The sequence below is a fragment of the Ananas comosus genome, linkage group 14 (assembly GCF_001540865.1).
Source record: "Ananas comosus cultivar F153 linkage group 14, ASM154086v1, whole genome shotgun sequence".
NCBI classification, from domain to species: domain Eukaryota; kingdom Viridiplantae; phylum Streptophyta; class Magnoliopsida; order Poales; family Bromeliaceae; genus Ananas; species Ananas comosus.
In genome coordinates, this window is record NC_033634.1 from 1,733,296 (window position 1) to 1,755,397 (window position 22,102).

Below are 22,102 nucleotides of genomic sequence, written 5' to 3' on the forward strand. Positions count from 1 at the left end.
TTTGTCACCTTAGAAGGAGAGTTTTGTAAATCACGTTTTGTTGTACTGACGTTTGCGTTTTGGGAGAAATAATGTGTTTTTGGCCTCCAAACAGGTTTATGGGCGTGTATCAATTCCTTGACATTAAAGCACAATGAAAAGGTTCTTATAACGCACAATAAAAAAGCTCGTGTCACACAGTTTTTGACCTGATTAGTATTGAGGTCCATTTAGGATATAAAAGTATACGTTGGAATATATTTTTTATTATTTGATTAAATTACAAAAAATATGTTACGTAAATGTAATATTATGTCTAGAAACAAATATAATTTTTTTTTCATGTACTTTCTTATTGTATTGATCTTTCTGTAATCTCAAATAGAGCCTATTTTATTTTAGCATTCAAATTAAAGGCCCCATTGTTCTCGCCCCATTAAATTTGACATGTACAACTAAATTGTCATCTCATAGGCATGCACATAATTGTCAAAGGATAGCCACTATAGTGCTTATTAGTACAGAAGACCACTGCTAGGAGATAAAAACGCAACTAATAAAGCTACAACAAGACCACTAACCCAATCTTATTATACTTGGGGTTTTTCAAGGACATATCAAATCCCTCTCTAAAGCATTCAATTTGTAAAAAATTGGGAAGGTCCTAACACTCTCTATAGGTGTCATTGTGGAAGTTGTTTAGGTGACTCTCCTCCATGGTGACAACTCCTGTAAGCTTCTTCTTTGGAAGCTACTGTGGTGCTTATGCTTCATTAATCATGCTTCTTTTAATATATAAGTCACATAAAACTATTAAATCATCTCATTTTGTTTTACTGATCACTTTGTTGGGCTAAGTTTTATCATTATGCTTTAATATTGTGTTGACAAAAATGTGCTATGAAGGGGTAATTATCCTAATTCGCTAATATAGTCAAACAACTCTTGCATGTAACTTAGTTGCTTGTTTTTGGGACTGCTTGGTTCCTAGGAAAAATATGGAAAAAAAAAAAAAATTGAACTCACACAGTTGCTCCCCTCTCTCTCTCTCTCTCTTCCTATTAAGTTTGAACTCACACAGTTTCAAGCAACAAGGTGGAGAGAGAGAGAGAAAGAGGAGGAGGAGGAGGAGGGGAGAGAGAGAGAGAAATGGGAAGGGCACCATGCTGTGACAAGGCAAGTGTGAAGAAGGGTCCATGGTCTCCTGAAGAGGATGCAAAGCTCAAGGTTTATATTGAGGAGCATGGAACTGGTGGCAACTGGATTGCACCTCCTTATAAGATTGGTTAGCCCAAGTTTATCTTCTCAATTCTTATTTACAACAGTACATAAATATATTAAAAACGTGTTCATATGTGTTTGTTGCATAATCACATGCATGGTTTAAGCATTTTGAACCCGTGGTTCGGAATCTAATGAGTTATTATTGCTAGTGAGTTAGATCGTTACAATATCTTTTAACAATTCGAGCTTTCGGAATTAACAGCTACACCAACGATGCGACAAAAAAGAGTTACTATTTAATTTTCACAATACAATTACCCTTTTACTTTTCCTTTTGAGATCCAAAAGTCAATTTTAGCTTCCACAAAAGGGTAAATTTTCAGAAATTATATGTATCTAACATCCCATTGCTACTTTATTTCAAAATAGAGCAATTGTTCTAAAAGCTAACTGCTAAGCCAAACAGGCCCTTAATGTCGAGGAAAGCAGCTTAGCTAGAAAACTAACATGACGGTCTTAAATATTGCAAGTTTGTAACTACGTACTAATCTCTCACTGAACATTGCAGGGATAAAGAGATGCGGAAAAAGCTGCAGATTGAGGTGGCTAAACTATCTAAGGCCCAACATTAAACACGGCGACTTCTCACCAGAAGAAGATAAAATTATTTGCAGCCTCTACATCAGTATTGGGAGCAGGTATCTGTAGCATCCATCTAATCCCATCATTAATCATCCATATCGCCTAATTAGCACTAATCAACTATACTTTAAAATGCGCTAAGGTGGTCCATTATAGCCGCGCAGTTACCAGGAAGAACCGATAACGACGTTAAGAACTACTGGAACACCAAACTGAAGAAGAGGCTCCTCGGAAAGCAAAGGCGAGAGCTCAACGGAGGATGGAACGAGGTCGTCGGCTCGCAAACACTAAATGCATCGGCCCTCGAAAGAATTCGGCTACAAATACAGCTACAGCAACTCCACTACCACCACAACCCCTCTCTTTGCTCTAGTAGTAAGATTCTCCAAGGGCAATGTAGTGGTAATTCTACAAATGGTATAGTAGTGAGCGAGCCTATCTCAACTCAAGTTGTTGAATTCGACAAAATTGATGTGACGAATGCAGAAGCTAGTGAGAATGTAGACGGATTTATCTTAGATGATCTCTCTTCGCCTTCGCGCGATCGATATGTAGAGGAAGATAAGAGAATGAAAGGAGCGGGTTTGAATTGGTGGGCTTATGGGGATGAATCACCAATGAGTTCTAATGGCCTTTTTGCTGATCATAATTTTGATTCTATGGTTCAAGGGTATGGTTCCCCATATGATCTATAATAAGGGTTATGTCAAAGGATTCAGGATATATGTTTGTGAGCTAATGAATAAGGATGTCATATTTATCCTCTGTAACATCTCTTCTGATGGTTATTTTTTTGGAGTCATATAAGTGAAAATATTTATGATGGTCTGATTCAACAGCTATTACTACTAGCGAACCTGTGCTGCATAATAGAAAGGTAAAATATTATATTACAAATAATAACTCTTATTTTTACACTTCAGAAATACGTATAGATAACTCATTTTAACCCATTAATAAAAATGTAGGAGTCTTCGACAATCCCCCAACTCTTTAAGTGCTATATTTAAGCCTCGGTTGGTATAGTTGTTGTTTTTTTTTTTTTAAAAAAAAAAAAACAGCAAATTGTGGAAGATAATTAATAGCATTTCTCCCATGAAAATCTACACCATACTTTTGGTGTACAAATAGCATATCTCACATCAAAATTGCGGGATCATCAAAACAATCACCAGCCAAGGAGTAACAGCTTCAGTAAAGCCATCAATCACCAGCCAAGGAGTAACAGCTTCAGTAAAGCCATCCGGATATAGAGGCCATTTTTGGCTTGTCTAAAATATGCAGCTCTAGGATCACCATCGACATCCACTGTAATCTGCAACGCAAAAAGCAAGTTCACACAGCTTTCATTTAGGGCAAAGTCGTCTTTATTGTACGAGTAGCTTTTAGATTAAAATTCACGAGTAGCTTTTAGATTAAAATTCATAGCTTCTGAAAAAGTGCTGATTAAGAAGAGCTATTCAAAAAGCATCAATGGGTTTTAAAGGTAAACCGCCGATTTATGACGTTAATAGCAGAAAAGAAAGATGATGGTATGGAGGACAATGAACAGGTATAATTACCTCATCTAGTCTTGGAAGCGGATGCATGATAACTGCGTGCTTTGGAAGCACTTCTAACACCACCTTGTCCACTATGTACTTCCCGCGAGCTGCTTCGTAGAGATCTACTCTCTCGCCAAATCTCTCTTTCTGAATCCGCGTTTGATAAACGACATCACATTTTGATGCCACCTCTAATAGATCAGAGCTTTCTTCCCATTCTACTCCCATTGCTGTTAAGTAGTCTTTAATGTCGTCCTGAAGAAGTTAACAAAATAGCAAAGAAGAATGAATGAATATCAGATAACGATGCTCTAAAAAGAAGACAAATTCTACAAACTGATCCTAGTGCATAGATGGTACCTTCATCTTGACAACCTCTGGAGACACAAAATAAATCTTGATGTTTTGATATTTAGCAATCAAATATGCTAAAGAACGAACCGTCCTACCATTAGCAAGATCTCCAACCAAGCCAAGGGTAATCCCATCGAGTCTTCCGATTTCTCTTTTTATGGTATATACATCCAATAGAGCCTGCAAATGAGAAACTAATAAATATGATTGCATATGCGATCATATTGCAAAAATGGTAATTATAACAATACAGGTTTGTCTTAAACTAGTAAAAGGGTAATGAGGATGGATTAGCTGTGTGATAGCTTATACCTCCATTTGAACATCTACAATCCTAAATGTTGATGTATGGATAAGTCACTGCTTCACCATAGTTAAATAACTCAAAATGTGCAGCTAGAACAAGCTTATGATAGTAATAGTGAGATGTCATAGTAAACTATAGAAGAAGCTAGATCAACCTATCAAATTAAAAGATTAACATATATAAAACAAAATAGACAGAGAAGACAGAGAAGCAGCAGGACTAACTTCATGGAATCGATTATCTAAGGTTCTGTAAACATCTTGAAGAATGCTAAGGCCCTGAAGTTAATACAAAATTTATAACACAAGTGGGACCATTTGGTGGAGATTAATGTAGTCATGTAGTTCCATTGGTAGTACCATAGGACATTTGCTGTAGTCATGTAGGGTGAAAAAAGCGGAGTTGAAGGTCTTTTGTCATGTAAATCTCTCTAACCATCTGTAATCTTTCCTATTAGTGAAAGTCATGCAATTGAAAAAGAAGCCATGGAAAGCAAGCAAAAGAAAAACAAAGAGTGGCCATGGATCATGAGTAGAAGAAAATTGAGATGAACAGGTTTCCAATATGGCAATATACGAGACAGCATACATGGGCAAAGAGAACTCAATGATCCTTCCTGAAGTAGCGAAATATGTAATGTAAATAGAGCAATGGTTGTCTTAGTTGTTCCAAAACCATTAGAATGGCATTTATGTGGGTCACAGCTGCCTAAACATTTCCACATCTTGCTATTTCTAAATCATTATATAATTAGATAGATGCAGTGCCAAACAATAGCAATGCAAGTGCTTGTGCATAAAAAAAAAAAACCAATAATAAAATAAATATAATACATTACATCAAAATCTAGCTATATAGAATAAGTATGCTTTCACTAAAGCAGTGCATTTTGATCACAGCTGGTCATCACAGCATGCCAATGCATGCCCACCATGCCGACCGACATTGGAATCCCTGACCAGTAGTAGTGGCATACATTATGGAAGGGCGAATCAAAAGATAAAGACAGAAAATTTATCCCATGGTTACTATATTACTTATTTACTAAAAGTAGTATACATTTGCAAGCAACTAGCTTCGGATCGCAACATATGGATAAGAACCCAATATAAGTATAAAAAAATTCACAAAGTTTTTCTTAAAAGCATGATTCCTTTTCCTCTTCTTTCTCAGTAGTTTAATTTACTTTATGTACCTGTGTTGGATGCTGCCCTGGACCATCTCCGGCATTGATGACCGGAATACTCGCAGTGGAAGCTGCTCTCCTCGCAGCTCCACTTTCAAAATGCCTCAAAACAATTATATCAGCGTAGCCTTCAACAGTTCTTATAGTATCTGCAAAATATTTCACTCTGCAATCAATTAAGAAACCCTGAAACAAATAATAAGTAAATATGTATCAGTATGGGGACCCCTTCAACTTTACTTCTTTCGTAATGGCACCTCCTTAACTACAACTTTTTTTGTATGTGATTTTTGACAATCATACAAATTAGGATATTGTTAAATTTAACCATTAAATTTAACAGCTTTAAAGTGTAGATTCCGGTAACAATTAATAGGTAATAGCTAATAAAGCCACTAACTTTATAATTTCTACAACTCAACTGACTTAAAGGGGAAAGAAAAAAAAGAGATGAGGAATTATCAATAATATGATTAAAGTTCATTTCAAAATGTCCTGTAGTTGGAGGGGTCAGGTACCTTCTAGGGTTTCGCCCTTCGCCGCCGAGGAGAACTCCCGCGCATTCTCCGTCGTCAAAACCTCCCCACCCAGCCGCTTCATCGCCGACTCGAACGAGAGCCGCGTCCTCGTCGAGGGCTCGTAGAAGAGCGTCGCCATCAAATACCCCTTCAAAATCGCGCTCCCGGTCGAGCTCTTCTCGATCTCCTCCATCTGATGCGCCACTTCGAAGATCTCGTTCAGTATATCCCGATCGAACTGCTGCGCCTCGATCACATCCTCGAGTTGAAACCGCGACCCCGCGGCGACGATCGGCGACTCTGCGAGCGAAGCGGAGCATCGACGGGTCGGCGATCGCGAGGAGATCGCTAAGGAGAAGGGTTTAGAGCGAGGGGAAACCACCGATGATGGTGCGCGGCGGAGAGAGGAGGCGATCGCTCGATCGCCGCGTGTAGGGTTAGGGTTTTTGCATAGGAATCTCGTAGATGATGGAGATAATAACGCCATTGTCGGGGGAGAGAGAGGGAGGGAGAGGAGAGTGAAAAAACCAAAGCGGCGACGCAGAGAAAGGGTGAGTGTGAGAATTTATCGTATAAACCCCTGAGACATTGATAACAATTTTAAATTTTTTATGGCAAAATTGCAAGTACACCCTCAACTACACGAGTTTTAGAGATTGGGTCTCGAAACTTAAAATTTAAGACAATAATTTAAAGTTTTAAATATTAATTGCAAAATATAATAACAGAATTTTATTTATGTAAATTTTAATATAAAATTAGTATATTTATTGTAATCAAAATGTATAAAACTTATGTGACCTACTTGTCTATTTTGCTCCGACTATATAACTTTTAAAAATTTATCATCCAATTTTTTGTACTTCATTTGATTTGAGCTATCTAATGATTTTTCTACTTTAGAATTAAATACAACTATTTACTTTATCAGATTTAGGCTTAGNTGACCTACTTGTCTATTTTGCTCCGACTATATAACTTTTAAAAATTTATCATCCAATTTTTTGTACTTCATTTGATTTGAGCTATCTAATGATTTTTCTACTTTAGAATTAAATACAACTATTTACTTTATCAGATTTAGGCTTAGTTTGGTATTGAGGTCTATCTAACACTTCGTTTGGAATTGCGAGGAAATTGCGTTATGTGCATAAGAAAGTACGTTGGAAAAAAATCATGTTTGTTTCCCTACGTAATATTACGTTCCGCACGTCCCGCTATCGTCAATTTAGTCGATCCGGGCCCGTACACAGACGCCGAACGGACAACACATCCCCTGTCCGCCCAAGGCTCAACAACAACGAGTACATGTATAAAGAAATAAATAGTATTTTACACTATTTTTATTTACATCTATTTTTATATTAAAAATTCGGTATATTACATTCTCCCCCCGTTAACCAAAAGTTTCATCCATAAAACTTAGATACATACATACGCTCATTCCCACAAGCCCAGATATTATTCCTGAATCACCTTATATAGTAATTCCTACAATTCCCACTCTAATTGTGCATTCTCTCACATACTTGGCAGCGATATCCATAGGGTCTGATGTAACAAGGACTCTGCTTTCCTCGACATCAACAAATGTCGTCCTCAACTGCGAATTCAAAATTTCGCCGGCACACAATAATATAATTTAGCCACCATTCTACTCTGCCTTTTTGCATACCTCCGACTGGCATTCCCTTCACACAATCCACAACTGCCCGCACAATCGGCTTGTCAGGTCCGTATTGTCATCAACTATCATCAATAGACGACAATCACTTAATACCACTAAGTATCATTTCTTTTCCTCAAGGAACAGTACTACCCGTTCATTCTCACGGTGTGGATCATATAAACATAGCACTTAACCAAAAAGTCCCCAGCACCACCACAACACATTATACACAGGTAGGCTACCTCGATTCACATATGAATCTACCGCCAATTTGGATATCGCAATGAGTCGGTTACGATATATTTTCTGCGGTTCAACCGGAGAACGCAGAAGCATATCCCTGTATAATTTTTTCTCAACTTCATTCTATTTATTTTAGATAGACCTCAATACCAAACTAAGCCTGACGCTATTAGATAGAATGACGTTGATGTGTTCTCCAATACGACTACATAAAATATATTATAACGGACTGATCACAGAATATAATATTACGTACGGAAACAAACATGATATTTTTCTATCGTCGTTTCTCACCTCCCGTAACGCAATCTTCTTGTAAAAATGAAGTCTTAGTTAATATCCAAACGGTCAAGTATCTAAATTTTATAATAAAATAGACATTAAATAATTAAAATTAAAATAATTAAAAAATTAGTAATAAAATTAAAATTTTAAATTTTAGATAACCAAATCAAAATAATTTATAATTTAAAAAAACTTAGATACCTTCCTATTCTTTATTGTTTTCNTCTTGTAAAAATGAAGTCTTAGTTAATATCCAAACGGTCAAGTATCTAAATTTTATAATAAAATAGACATTAAATAATTAAAATTAAAATAATTATTATCTTTGTAGAAAATTAAAATAATTAAAAAATTAGTAATAAAATTAAAATTTTAAATTTTAGATAACCAAATCAAAATAATTTATAATTTAAAAAAACTTAGATACCTTCCTATTCTTTATTGTTTTCTACTTTTCATTGGTATAGTTTTAATTATTTTATTTTTCTACAAAGATAAATAAAAAACTTATGAGATCCTCCAAAAATAATCAGTATCATGCACTAAAAGCCAGGTCACATATTATTTTTATTAATTATTATGAAAAAGTTTTAATATTCACATTGTAGATATCTATCTATCTAAATCTATACAATCTATATATAATATACAGTAATATACGTACTCTTCTTTAGACAGTAATTTTAAAATTACGGGGCATTATCTAAAGTTTTCCCTTCCAATAAATTTTAATTTTATACATTTTTCCTATTTTTAATAAAAAAAAATGGAACGTCATATCACGGTTACACCGAAGAATCACCTATGAATAGTTGAATACCATGCCATGTGCGAAGTCGCTAAATACGAAAATCGGGGCTCTCGATTCTACTCCGCTCTCGCTTTTCTCCTCTCTCTCTCTCTGTGGATCTCTCACGCACCCTCGTCGTTGATCGCGGGGACTTGGGGTTCTCCACCCCGGATCTCGACTACTCCGTGGAGAATTCGAAACCCTAGAAGCCCAATCGAAGTCGAATCGGCGCAACCATGGGCATCCTCTTCACGCGGATGCTCTCCTCGCTCTTCGGCAATCGCGAGGCGCGGATCCTCGTGCTCGGCCTCGACAATGCCGGGAAAACCACTATCCTATGTACTTCCCCTCCCTTTCTTCGATTTCTAGGGGTTTTTGTTTGTGTTTTTGATCGGGATCTGTTGATCTAATTGTGTTTTTCGTGGTTTAGATCGGCTTCAGATGGGGGAAGTGGTCTCGACAATCCCGAGTGAGTGTTCTGTGTCGAATTTTTCTGATCAATTGCTAAGTTTGGTGACTGATTCTTTTTCGTTGTTGATTTCGTTCAGCGATCGGATTCAATGTGGAAACGGTGCAGTATAACAATATAAAGTTTCAGGTTTGGGATCTAGGTATGTCGATCTGCTACTTTACTTGTGTTTGATCATCTCTGCACGAGTGTATTGCTCAAATCTACTGCTGATAAACTTAGATTTTATTGGAAACTTCAGGTTTAGTATTCTTAGCATTAATGGAGATAGATGCTTCGTTGTGGGATTTGTTTCATGTTGGACGGTGTGAATCTATGTTGGATGGGTGTGAATCTATGCAACAATTGATAACCAAGTTCATGTCTTTTTTTTCTGTAGCTTAAGGTTATGTTAGCATGTGGATGCTTGGTCAATATTGCGTGATGTGCTAAGTACAATAGATAAATGTCATTTTCATGCAATCAATGTGGCATCTCTAAATGTACAAGGTCCCTTTTGATGCACGATTCTTAGTATTGTGAATATTAGATATGAAACCTAAGGATACTTCAGGAGTTAAGGGTGTTATGAGTAGAAAATAATGCTGAAGAAAGTTGAGGATTTGGAAATCAGGAATGTCTCAAAATTAAATCTGATACTGTTTTGCTCACATGAGACTTAGCAGATCTGACCTTTTTTTGCCCTGCCTGGGGTTAAATTATAGTGCTTAGAAATCTATGCTTTTGCACTAGAGTTGTGTAGGATGTTCGGACCATTCTTGATCACTTCCCTAGGTTGAAAATGCAGAGCTCAGTTGTCCTTGTTTCTAAATCAGACTACGGTCCGTTGGATGGTCGAAAATCAGATATCTCTCATTGAATTGATGTATGTAAGGTTTGGCTGGTCTGTAAGGTTGCGAAAAGTGGATCACAGCCAAAGCGAGTTGATCAGTGCCTCACAGACATAGAGCACAGAAGGAACCTCTGAAATATAGTGACTTTGGTCTCGATGTGAATGTAAAAGATGATTTTCGGCCCTACAAATATTTGTCCAATAATGGATGAGACATGCGTTGAAGAGTTCATCGAGAGAGGAGAAAGGACTAAGATGTGTCCAATTGGCGGGGGTGGCCTTGTCATATATGTTGGGGAAATCAACTCTTAGGTAGAATTTATAGTTCCACGAGACCAGGCTTAACAAATCTTAGCAGATGCTAAGTCAGGAAAGGATAAGGATATCTCACAAGGGTAGACCAAGGTCATCAACTCTAGCGACATAGGCTAAAAACATTGTTAGTTTCTAAACAAATTCCTAGTTTTCCGCAATGGTTATTTACATTGGAGGGAACAGTTAAGGCTTGTATAATTGCTAATTCTACTCGGCTAGTTGGACTTGACACCTTGAATGAGTGAAAACGAGGTACAGATATAAAGAGATAGAGATGTAGAAAGTTGATGATAGGGACTTCTCTCATGTTGAAGGTTAATCTATGCTTGACATTTGGTAGAAAATAAATTCTTTTTGGAGGTTAGTTATTTACAGACTATATCTTACGTTTTAGCTTATAATGGCATCAATTGTCAGATTTGTCAATTCCTTCAGCTATCTTCCACATTGAAAGGTCCAATTTTGCATGACTTCACTGTTTATGCTATTGACTTAATTAAAACATTTAAAGAGCTTTTTTTGTTTAGGGAAGTTAATAATCATGTTTCACCATATTTCTTGTAAGCATTTAGTTTTGTCTGCTCTATAAAACTTTCATTAACTTATGTTCTTCGAAACATACCAAGTATTTCTTCTAATATGAACTTTTTGCTTCTCAATCAGGTGGGCAAACAAGCATCAGGTACTTCATTTTATCTCATCTTAACAATAATGAATGTAATGTGTCCTGCTAATTACTTTCTTTCTTTCTTCTCCCCAGAAATCGGAAAATAATATTTTGGCTTCTCAAGTACTAACTTTCCTATAGATAATATTCTTCATTTTCTCGCAAACTAGATACTAATCGGGACCTAAACTTTGCAAGTGTAAAAGCTAAAAAACATGGCTCTTATATCTTTGCTACTAGATTTGAAAGATGTTCTCCTAGCCTTAGACATGTTATTAATGAGTATCTTTTCACTGTGATAATTCACTTGTACCTACAAGCTACTTGGCATTTTTCAAAGGTTTGATGATTGAAAACCCTTTCATATATCTTACTTCTTAACTAGCTTTGAACCGGTTAGTTGGAAGGAAATAATTTTTCCATTTTCAATATCAAATATTTTCTCACTAAAAAATGATCGAAAATAAACACCTTCCTGGAGTGATATTAGTAGTTTCTGATTGGAAACTTGATTAATTTTACTCGAATGTTAATCTCATGCTACTTGAATACATTCTATTTTATACATGATTGGTTAGATGGAAAAATCAAACTTGATCATGCAATTCATTTACTAAATTAAGAAAAATTTATGGTCTTTTTTGTGAAACAACTTTATTGCGAACTCTTTAAGAAACTAGTAGTTGAGAATTTGTCTTATTGCTGTTTCTCTAGGAAGTAAGTTCTTTTGACTCGGCCAATTGGGAAAAAAGAAAACAGAAAAGAGAAGACTGTATCAAACTAGAGTTGCACAATTCAACTGAGAAAACTAAACCTCATTGAGAAGTTGCAGATGGAGAGATTTGTCAGTTTAACAAGGAGAAGATAATAGATGTACTGAGCTAGTGATCTTGTTTTAGCTGATGGGAATATGATATTCTCATGAATCTCTACCGGTATTTTAACTTGTAATTTTGTTGTTAAATAACTTTGTCTTGTTTAAATTGGACCTCGCAATCATCATAAATTTGCTTGTCCTGGAACTTTGATCTGTTGTTTGAGCCGAAGTCATTTCTGTGAATGTGCCTTTGCAGGCCATATTGGAGATGCTACTTTCCAAATACTCAGGCTATAATATATGTTGTTGATTCAAGTGATACCGAGAGGCTGGTAACTGCAAAGGAAGAATTTCATGCTATCTTGGAGGTATGCAGCACAATGATGCTTATACTTTGTGGTTTCATCTTTAAGATGACTTATGGCGACTATGGAGATAATATTAATTTGCTTCATTCTTGATGATGGCCACATGAAGACATTGTGCTTGTGATAGTATATGGTCATATTGTGTTCGATGTTGTCATAATTTAGGCGCTTGTGACTCCCGGTGTGGAATGACATATGAGAAAAGGGGAAAGAAAGAGAATTTGCCATTTTAACTGTTCTTTGGTTATTCTAAATAGTTGTCGGTGTTAGTTTGGTTGATGACTAGTAGGACCTGTCAGTCAGTTGGTAGACCAGCAAAGTTATTTTCTAACATTAATTTTGTTGGATTATTGTAGCTTCATTACCTCAGCTTTTTGTATTTTTACTTGTTAGTACTTAATACATTAACATAATTGCTTCTTCTTCTTTTATTGGCAGGAGGATGAGCTAAAAGGTGCAGTGGTCCTTGTTTATGCAAACAAGCAGGTGAAAAGCAAACACTTACGAATTTATTAACCTGCTAAAATTGAAGTTCTCTTTTCATACTTGTAAAATTCTGGCACCACATCAATTCATGTACATCTTACATTGAAAGGCAGACTTGTCGTTTATTCTATAGCAGATAGGTTTAGACTTTAGACCATTTAACATGTGGGTGCTTGAAAACGAAGGACATGATTACTTCTGTGCTTATGATTGGGCTTATTTTGAGATGATATAATGTAAAATTGTGATGGATAATTCCTTAAATTGGCAATGAAGCAATCCGGATGGGCGCAATTTATATGATTTTTTGGCTTATATAAATTTAAGGGTAAATAAAATATTTAAAGGCAATTGCAAGGACAAAGACTGTTGTTTAATAGAAATGATGGATAGAATGGGGGTTGGCCCATATCTACTGGAAATGTTGTAGCAATCATTGTGCTGTATGCAAGATAACTGTAAGGGTGCCCTCTATAGGACGTGTGATATGCACCCTAGGCTTGTGATAAAGGAGAAATATTGCTGAATATCTAAGATGACTAACCCTATAATAATAATATGGTTGTGCGTGCTCTCTTCTCACTCTTAAATAAGGGACAGCAAGACTAACGTCATGTCGCTATGATATTTCAATCCTTGCATTGGTAAAGGAGTAATCACTTGATGTTGTTAATAGAGAGGGTATATAGCTAATAAGAGCCCTCTTAACTTATAGTGCAGAGGAAATTTTCTTCTGTACCTGTGCTGTTACCTATAGCGTCCATTACAGGCCTACTGGAATTTCATTGGTCGCATTTATATGCTATGCAAAGTTATTATCAAAAATGTCTTTCACTTCTTATATACCAGTACATATGAAATGTGCCACGGTAATCTGAAAGTGCAAATTGCAGCTAATTATCTAACTTCGGTTTTTCCATACGATCGGTACTTGTGCTTTCTTATGCAGGATCTCCCTGGTGCACTTGATGATGCTGCCATTACTGAATCTTTGGAACTTCACAAGATCAAAAATCGTCAGTGGGCTATTTTCAAAACTTCTGCTATAAAAGGAGAGGGTCTTTTTGAAGGCTTGGATTGGTAAGTCTTAACTAAATTTCTTGATCCATACATACTGAAGTTAAGACAAAGGTAAAGGCCTATTTTTGTTGTGCCACTATTGAGAAATATTTTCTCTGTGATCGTATGCTTCTTAACACTTAAGTTTCTGTGAAGAAAATAATGAATCTTTTTTAAGGACAGGCCTTACCTTATGAAGTTGTTCAAGACTTCAAACGAACAAATCCTGCTTAATCCATCAAAATACCATGCAAAGCTCAAGGATATGTGACATAGTTCTAGTAGAACAGATTTTTTAGCTTGCTTTCCTATCTAATGCCAAAGAAAATACATCAACTTTGCCTGAATAAATTATCTGTGTCATAAAGTGACTATCATTATGGACCTCTAATGAAGGCATTCAGGATGGCATTCACTTTTTTCTTATACTTTGTCCACATACTTATTAACATAGTAATCTCTTAACAAATATTGAATCAGTTTCAACTGTGTTTCTGGTTGCAGGCTTAGTAACACACTCAAATCGGGAGGAAGCTAATTTCTGAAGCGAGAACAAGAACAATTTAATTAAACATGAGGATTAGTGGGGGGCATCCCTCTGGTAATGATTCAAAAGAGATGTTTTTTTTTTTCCTTCTCCTCCATTGAGTTGACTTTATAATTCGATCTCTCTCTCTCTCTCTCTCTCTCTCTCTCTCTCTCTCTCTCTCTGTAGCCACGGGTATGCCTTCACTCAGCAACTCTACTTGTAAAATCCTGGTCAAAAGATATGAATACAGCATTCTATTAGGTTTTTTACTGTTTAAGGACAACTTGTGTGGGTTTATTGAACTTGATGAGGGCTTACACGTTTATCTGCTCCGTTGAATTGCTATTATGTTTCTGCAACGATTGCCATATTTATGTATTTTTTCTCTTAGTTAAATAATATTGTTTTTGTCCTGTAATCTGAAGTTTATGGATTTAATGACTCAGAAGAATAGCCTGGTTGGCACGGGCAGGACGCCGGCGCGAAAGATAGTAGTAAGAGATATCGAAATTGATCGTAATCAGGTACTATGGGATGGAAAATAGAAAAGTGGATAACAAATGCGAAGACCTTATGTTCTTAATTTAAATTCGGTTCTGATTTTTAGTTATTAGAGAATACAGAAGAGAAAAGTGGATAACTAAAGCAAGGAGCTTATGTTTTTCATTCAAATATGAATAAAGAGGAGCCATGTGTATTTAATTGATGAGATCTAGTTAAAATCTTACTGTTGTGTCATGGCCTGTCCACAGTCGAGCATCCAAATTAATTTGTGGACACAATCACTGGGATTATACACTATACATAAAAATATATTTAACTATTTGCCTAGCGATAATCTAAATTGCTCTAATGTGCTCCAAAATTTAGTTTCCTGCGCACGTACTAATGAAAAATCGAGTGTTCATCGATGCGCTTCAAAAATCATGTTGTGCATATGCAGTTTTTCTGAAGAATATTTTTACCACTTATTATGTGAATTCTCCCATGTGGGTGGCAACTGGAAAAGCACACAATTTGGCAACTTGAAATGGTTTTCCTTCACGTGGAAACAGAGTTTGCTTTCCAGGACAAGTCACAAGAAGGGTAGTGGCAAGGAATGGAATTCCAACGTGCGCAGCGTATTATGACACTGCGCCATTAAATCCTTCGCATGTGGCAATAACTTTTCTCAGTCAGTATTGCATCAATTGCGTGCTCCCATGTTACGATTTCGTCATGTTTCCGTAAAAGAGCTCGTACACTCCATGCACGAATTGCCGACCGGCCCTAGCACGAGTGGTAAAACACTTAATGATTGGTATCCGAAATTCTAAATTCGAATTCTAGTTGATTCATATTTTCACCATTTATGAACTAGTGCATTTATTCGAATTTTATTAACATGTTGATATGAAGTATTTTTATTGGATGCTTCTTGCAACTCTCAAAGACAGATTTTATAGATAAAATAACAATATTTTAGTCAGAAAAAAAAGGGATAAAAAGAAAGATATCATGTCTGTATGTATACAAAATTGTAAAATCTATATGCAGACAAAGCATATTAATTATATTTTTGATAGAATGTTACATAATCTAGCGGAATATCATGTTACCTGAAATGCGCCATGAAAACAACTAGGAACATTACAATATTTGATAGTATAAATAAAATTTTGAAATTCATGGTACAATCAAGTTTTGCTTTGTATTGCTTTGTTAGAGGATTGTACTAATGTAGAACTGCTGCAACAATAAGTGGCCTCTGTGTTTCAATCAATAACTTCTAACTTACATAGTTTTAAGGAACGATTATAATATGATGGAACCAGCTAGACGCAGTGCTATAATTGTAACGTTTTATTTAGCATTTATTGCATTTCTGATTCGCCATTGAGATATATATCATTCTACAGAACTTAAATCTACCCAATATATATCACGCTGCATAATTTTGCAACACAAGCAACATCTGTAATTCCACTGATCTCTCGACGCCTTCTCTTTCTCGTTCAATTGACTTCACTTCTAAAAATGTAAGGTTTGTTCTAAAATAAGTAAGCAATGATCATAATAAGCCTTTTCCTTATTATTCTTGGGCTTAATCATTATTTACCAGATATTTGTTCTCTCTTTTCTACACCTCGTTTACATCAAGTAGTTCTATGAATTTTGCTTTGAGTTACCGACTGTCCCTAGCGCAAGTGGCAAAGAGCTTGGTGGTTGGTATCCGAGTTTTCAAGTTCGATTCCTAGTTGATTCACATTTCCAGCTCGGGTAGCATACTGCTTTTCTCTCTCAAAAAAAAAAAAAAAATGCTTTGAGTTAACCCATGATGCATACGTTGTTGGGAATAGCCAGATGTTTGCTTAATTAAGTGATTATAGCTATGTTAGATTTGTTTGGTTCAAAATATTGTCCTATCCCGATCTACCGAGAAATTTATTATATTCTTGCATGAAGATATCATTTCCTTCTCTTGTATCTCAAGAACACAACATGTTTGGAAAATATCACTCAAACAGATACAAACAGATACTAAATCAATGCAACTTTAAATGTATTATTATTAGGTAACTGGCTTCTCCGTTTGGTAATTAAACATGACTTAGACCTAATCATGAAAAACACATGGCTAGCTTTTGGAAGAAGCAATTACATTGCCTCCATATTAATGGGATTGCACTTAACAATTAATAACTCTTGCATGCTGGGCTGGCTAATAATAATAAGATTTGCATTTGTAGCAATACTGGGAATTTTCCCAATCAACCAACCAAACAAACTCATATATGGTGTTTGAAATCCTCCTTACGCTCCGCAGGGCATCGATCCGACGTCTGTCTCTATTTGTTAGACTAGCATGGAGTTCAATACCACGCATGATCTTGCGAGAGCAATTTACGTAACATAGTTTTTATATTTCAATTTATAATCTTAATCTTGTCATTACGTAAAGTTTTTCCTCATCTAATGGAACTGACTACGTGCTTCTTCACATCTAAAAAAAAATGATAAACAGTATTTCATTGTAAATAACTTAGATGGTAAAAGATTTGGGTATCATCAATTCTATATTTGTGATGGAAGCACTAAAGTTGCTTGCTTATTTAGACTTTTCTCCTCATTTTCATACTATCCATGTGCTCTTCCATGACGGTACATCAACAGTAAACACTCGTGCAAATCATATCCGACACGAAGCGTAAGCGAAATAATTTACTGTTTATCAACGATACGGTTCAAACGCACGCAATCATAGATGTGGCAGGATTAGAGTGGAATCGCGAACATAATTAAGAACTGTTTTCATGAACCAGAGTAAATAATTAATTGTCCGATAGAATCAGTGAATATAAAATATGCACGATTAGATCAACTGGTGCTTTGGTTCTGCACCCGCGCGAAGCCCATGAACGGCCCGCGAGTCAACCCGGTGTACAGAAAAAATCTCGGTGGGATCATTGGTGTCTCTACGGTGGTGGTCCCCACGATGCACCCACACTTCCCGTGCACATCTCGTTGGTGGGTCCCCCCTCTCACATGGTTGGCTCCCCGCCACTCCGACCTTTTTTTCCCCCTAAAAACCTCACCTGCAACCTCGTCCGACCGTCCAATCCCTCGCCTACACGTGTTCAAATACACGCGTATTTTAGTCCGGATAAACTCGTCGTTTCGCGTCGCACCCGCGGGAGACCCGGCGATCCGCCCCGGCGCAGCTGACGAGTGCACGTTCGTCATTAGAACGGTGAGTTTACGAATTTGCCCCTGAAAAGGCCGAACACGGGGGCTCACATGTGCGCAATCGAAGGGCAGGAGAGTAATTTCGACAGCCGACAAGGTACGGGTGTCCACATCGGACTCGGGTCAAGATTCCCAATCGAGGCGCGGTGACACCAGCAAGGGTTGATATCGGGTCGATGGTGATTAGTTGATAGGGTCACGGAAAAGGTCACTTTTGGCGGGGAGGGAATCCTCTACAACCCAATACAGTAGAAAATTACTCCGATCTGGTTACGTGGCGTTTTTTCATTGGGTAATGTTGATCAGATATTTGGCTCAAAATCAACATCTAGTAAGAGCGCTAAGTAATAATCCTACGTTGTTCTTGTGCGTTCTTTTTATTATTATTGTTATTATTATTAGTATCCTTATTAAACTTCAGTCTAGTTAAAAAAAAAAAAAGAAGAAAAAAGCGAAGCAATATCAACTCTGCTTGAACATAATTTAAGATGTAAGGTAAATCCGGTGACTGATCTAACATGATTAAACTGTTGGCATTCGGTTAAATCGAATCGGGTACGTCCATAAGCGGGTTCGATCCGACGGATGTTATGTTATCTAATTAGATTGGAATTAATCTCGCTTTCAAATTGAAAAGTTAGTTAGAAATAAATCCTAGTCATATTAGGATAACAATTAATAACCGATTTGGCCTTATCTCTAACGCTATTAGGATTTTGGAATCCTTTATAAATATGTGGGCGATCAATCATATCCTCCATCAACCTATTATTCTAACAGGGACTTGAACGGTGGATTTGTGATCGTGCTCGTTTGTAGTTCGATCCATCGCGAGTTTGGAACGTGAGAAGATTTAATCAAGGACGATCAAAGGACACGTGAATCAACCTCGACGATCCAGGTTCATCGCATTGTAACGCGAATCGCTTCCGCAAAAAGATACGAACGAATACTTCCGCTGTGTTCCACATTGATATCAGAGCCTTTTTTAGTTGATTTCGTGGTCTTGATACATTCTTTAATTAGATTACATGTGATATATTAAATCTATCATGTTTTAGATTTTTTCTTGCATGTATGTGAGCGTTAATGGCGGTTTTTTCATAAATGGATATCTTTGCATGATTTTTACACATCTTAAAGCACCGAAATTGTAGATTTAATCTACAAAGTTTGATTTGATATGGTTTTGTATTTTATGAGAAAAATAAAATCCTAAATTGGATCTTTTGGAGGTGGCTTGTTTGATGTATGATGTAAATCCCATTGTGAAACTTGCATGCTTTGGAAGAGCTCGTCACAAGCTTTCTATCGGCATATTTCTTGCATGAATCGGGGTTCTTTATGATTTTTTGAAGATTCGCTATCTTTAAAAAAAAAAAAAAATTATGTGGAACACAGCGAAAGTATTCGTTTGTACCTTTTTGCGAAAGCAATTCGCGTTACAATGCGATGAACCCGGATCGTCAAGGTTGATTCACGTGTCCTTTGATCGTCCTTAATTAAATCTTCTCACGTTCCAAACTCGCGATAGATCGAACTACAAACGAGCACGATTACAAATCCACCGTTCAAGTCCCTATTAGAATAATAGGTTGATGGAGGATGTGATTTCTCTCTTTTATTTTCTTATTCTCTTTTCTTTTTCCGTTCTTTCCGTACATTACGTTATGTGGGATCGCCCGCATATTTATAAGGAATTCCAAAATCTTAATAGCGTTAGAGATAGGGCCAAAACAAAACGATTTGTGTTGATTGCATCCGACCCGAACTGCCTTATGGACCGAATACATGCCTAGAGGTTTTTTTGACTGGTTAGATCAAGCTATTGTCGAGATTCGCGGAACACTTCAAAGTTATGAATCTGAATCACGATCGAATCTATAAACACTACTATAACCAACATTCAATTTACTCGTCAAATTTGTTGACCAGCTAAATCCCTCGAGCACCACTTTACCTTCTTTTTCCTAAATATATATGGCTTACGTTGGGACGCCCACGTTATCAGCACGGTTCGATGTGGAGCATAAAACTTCCAACCGTAGTTTATCCGGAGCAAGTTGTGAGATCTCTTCGGTCCGATACCCACCCTATACCTGCTTCATTTTATTTAACGCTTGCAGAGTGTATGCTTCGGGCGCACAAATACGGCAACGGTTTCAAGAAACAAGACCAGACGGGGCATTCTCTAAATAGGTCGAAAGAATAGTCTTAGCATTACTATGCATGTAAACAGTAATTATCGTAAAGCCAAGTGAAGAACTAATTAAATTAGAGGGTTCAGGATTCCTTTTATGACGTATTACCAGAAATTAAGATCAAGTGACAAGACAGAAGCCAATGTTGACAAAATGAGGATGACTCTTCAAACCCAAGTGGAAACCAGTGCACCGAAGAAAGATGATAGGACCCAATCAAGAATCAGTAATCACTACTTTATGGGAAAAGAAAAACTGCAAAAGAAGACTATGTATCTGTCCTTTTCTAGCTTTATCTTCGATAATTAGATGTACAAATTAAATAAGTTGGGAAATAAGTTTAACACCACCATCCAAACTACATACTTTCCAGTGCTTGAAAACTTATCACGAGTAAACCACTTTAATTCGTTTTGGCTTTTCCAACTTTCAACTCTCTTTTTGTTACTTTTGTGTCATTTAACATTTTCGATCCATAAAACTTTGTTTTAAAAGAAAATCAAGTCATCCCAAGAAAACAAAACAAACGTCTTGACACAAAAGCGTTTTGGTCTACAAAATGTAACAAAATTTCAGATTCAAAAATCTATTTTCTTTTCTAGCTATTGCATGGAGGCATACTTAATTTTTAGTTCAAGTGGAAATATTAATCTAAAGTACTATCGACATGAATGATATAGCAGATACAAAATTGCAATGTAAATAAAACAAAAAAAAATTAGCAACTTATTTTGAGCCTTTAATTTTCATTTTGTTAAGTAATACGAAATAACCGTTATTCTCTAAAAGCTTAAGTTAATAGAGAATGGTGTTTAAATATTTTTATATTTAACACTGTCCCTCATGTCTGGACTCAAAACTTTTTATTAGATCCATAACGTCGATTTGAATTAAAAAGGAGAAAATTAATAATGTAGAAGTCTGACATGACTTAAGCTCAAGACGTCGGGCTCTGATTTGATGTTAAAAATACAAAACAACTGCTGTACTCTTAAAACTTAAGCTAGTAAAGAACGATTTTAAATATTTTTATATTTAATACATTTTGTTGAAGTAACATTCTTTGACACCCCACCGCCCCGGCCGCGGCACCCCCACTTTTCTCCAAATTTTGCCGCGGTCGCACGAAAAGAGAACTGAGGCAGACGCTCTTCGGCCTACTATACCTACTACAGCGTTGCCTAATTAATAAGTGTTGCTCAATTTGACATTCAAATAGCATTTTAGCAAAATCTCCTAAAATGGTCACGTTAAGAATATTAAGTACGTAATACCAATTTTAAATATAACTTAATATATATTTTGTATATGATGTAAAAGATTTTTCTATATACTAGTTTAAGTTTTTGGGCTGAATCCGATATCTTTAAAGGTTTCAATTTTTGAGTGTACTGCTTTTTGATGCCATTTAAGTAGCCGCACTGCAGTAAAATCTCTACAAATAGAAGATTTTAGAATCTTTATATCAACTTTCACATGATATTTTTTTGTCAATTATTTACTAAATATGGCTCCAGGTGGAAAGCAAAAGCAAAAGCAAAAGCATTTATTAGTTATCTTGAACTAATTTTGTTTTCACTCTCAATTGGGTAGTATTTTAAAATCTTAATCAGGAAATGCTTGCTATGTACTTCCTGATAATAAAATTATTATAAAAATTAAATTAAATTGGTGTGTAAGTTAAAGGCTAAATTGCATGGCTAGTCCTTCAACTTTTGTTAAGTATAGTTCCAACACGAAATTGTAAAAAAAAAAAAAAAGTGAATCCATTATATTATAACAAAATTAGAACTTTTTGCTTAGAAATAACATTGGCATATAATAACAAGTTCAGATACCCAAGAAATCAAAGGCTGCTCTAGTATTCTACTCAACACTATTTTTTAACTAAG

The 22,102-nt window shown here is 36.1% G+C and overlaps 3 protein-coding genes across 3 annotated transcripts; 2 read left to right on the forward strand and 1 right to left on the reverse strand.

Moving 5' to 3' along the window:
* On the forward strand, positions 318–2,540 carry LOC109719995 (transcription factor MYB36-like). The gene is made up of 3 exons (XM_020246854.1): positions 318–1,264; positions 1,772–1,901; positions 1,988–2,540. The coding sequence occupies exons 1-3, from the start codon at positions 1,129–1,131 to the stop codon at positions 2,538–2,540; spliced, it is 819 nt and encodes a 272-aa protein (XP_020102443.1). The 5' UTR covers positions 318–1,128.
* LOC109720796 (aspartate carbamoyltransferase, chloroplastic) lies at positions 2,772–6,315 on the reverse strand. The gene is made up of 6 exons (XM_020248109.1): positions 5,755–6,315; positions 5,246–5,385; positions 3,750–3,923; positions 3,408–3,644; positions 3,057–3,160; positions 2,772–3,017 (listed from the first exon to the last, which is right to left on the reverse strand). The coding sequence occupies exons 1-6, from the start codon at positions 6,239–6,241 to the stop codon at positions 3,014–3,016; spliced, it is 1,146 nt and encodes a 381-aa protein (XP_020103698.1). The 5' UTR covers positions 6,242–6,315; the 3' UTR covers positions 2,772–3,013.
* Positions 8,789–14,701, forward strand: LOC109720500 (ADP-ribosylation factor 3). The gene is made up of 8 exons (XM_020247660.1): positions 8,789–9,080; positions 9,172–9,210; positions 9,290–9,352; positions 11,021–11,039; positions 12,098–12,209; positions 12,648–12,695; positions 13,645–13,775; positions 14,259–14,701. The coding sequence occupies exons 1-8, from the start codon at positions 8,978–8,980 to the stop codon at positions 14,290–14,292; spliced, it is 549 nt and encodes a 182-aa protein (XP_020103249.1). The 5' UTR covers positions 8,789–8,977; the 3' UTR covers positions 14,293–14,701.

What these genes read in the sequence shown, in the direction of transcription:
- LOC109720796 (XM_020248109.1), bottom strand. Translation starts at nt 6,241, where the DNA reads ATGGCGTTATTATCTCCATCATCTACGAGATTCCTATGCAAAAACCCT. An exon ending in GAAGGGCGAAACCCTAGAAG is followed by an intron (nt 5,386 to 5,754) that starts GTACCTGACCCC and finishes AATATTTTGCAG; the next exon opens with ATACTATAAGAACTGTTGAA. An exon ending in CGCTTCCAAGACTAGATGAG is followed by an intron (nt 3,161 to 3,407) that starts GTAATTATACCT and finishes TTTGCGTTGCAG; the next exon opens with ATTACAGTGGATGTCGATGG.
- LOC109720500 (XM_020247660.1), top strand. Translation starts at nt 8,978, where the DNA reads ATGGGCATCCTCTTCACGCGGATGCTCTCCTCGCTCTTCGGCAATCGC. An exon ending in CGGGAAAACCACTATCCTAT is followed by an intron (nt 9,081 to 9,171) that starts GTACTTCCCCTC and finishes TTCGTGGTTTAG; the next exon opens with ATCGGCTTCAGATGGGGGAA. An exon ending in AGTGGTCTCGACAATCCCGA is followed by an intron (nt 9,211 to 9,289) that starts GTGAGTGTTCTG and finishes GATTTCGTTCAG; the next exon opens with CGATCGGATTCAATGTGGAA.
- LOC109719995 (XM_020246854.1), top strand. Translation starts at nt 1,129, where the DNA reads ATGGGAAGGGCACCATGCTGTGACAAGGCAAGTGTGAAGAAGGGTCCA. An exon ending in TGCACCTCCTTATAAGATTG is followed by an intron (nt 1,265 to 1,771) that starts GTTAGCCCAAGT and finishes TGAACATTGCAG; the next exon opens with GGATAAAGAGATGCGGAAAA. An exon ending in TACATCAGTATTGGGAGCAG is followed by an intron (nt 1,902 to 1,987) that starts GTATCTGTAGCA and finishes AAATGCGCTAAG; the next exon opens with GTGGTCCATTATAGCCGCGC.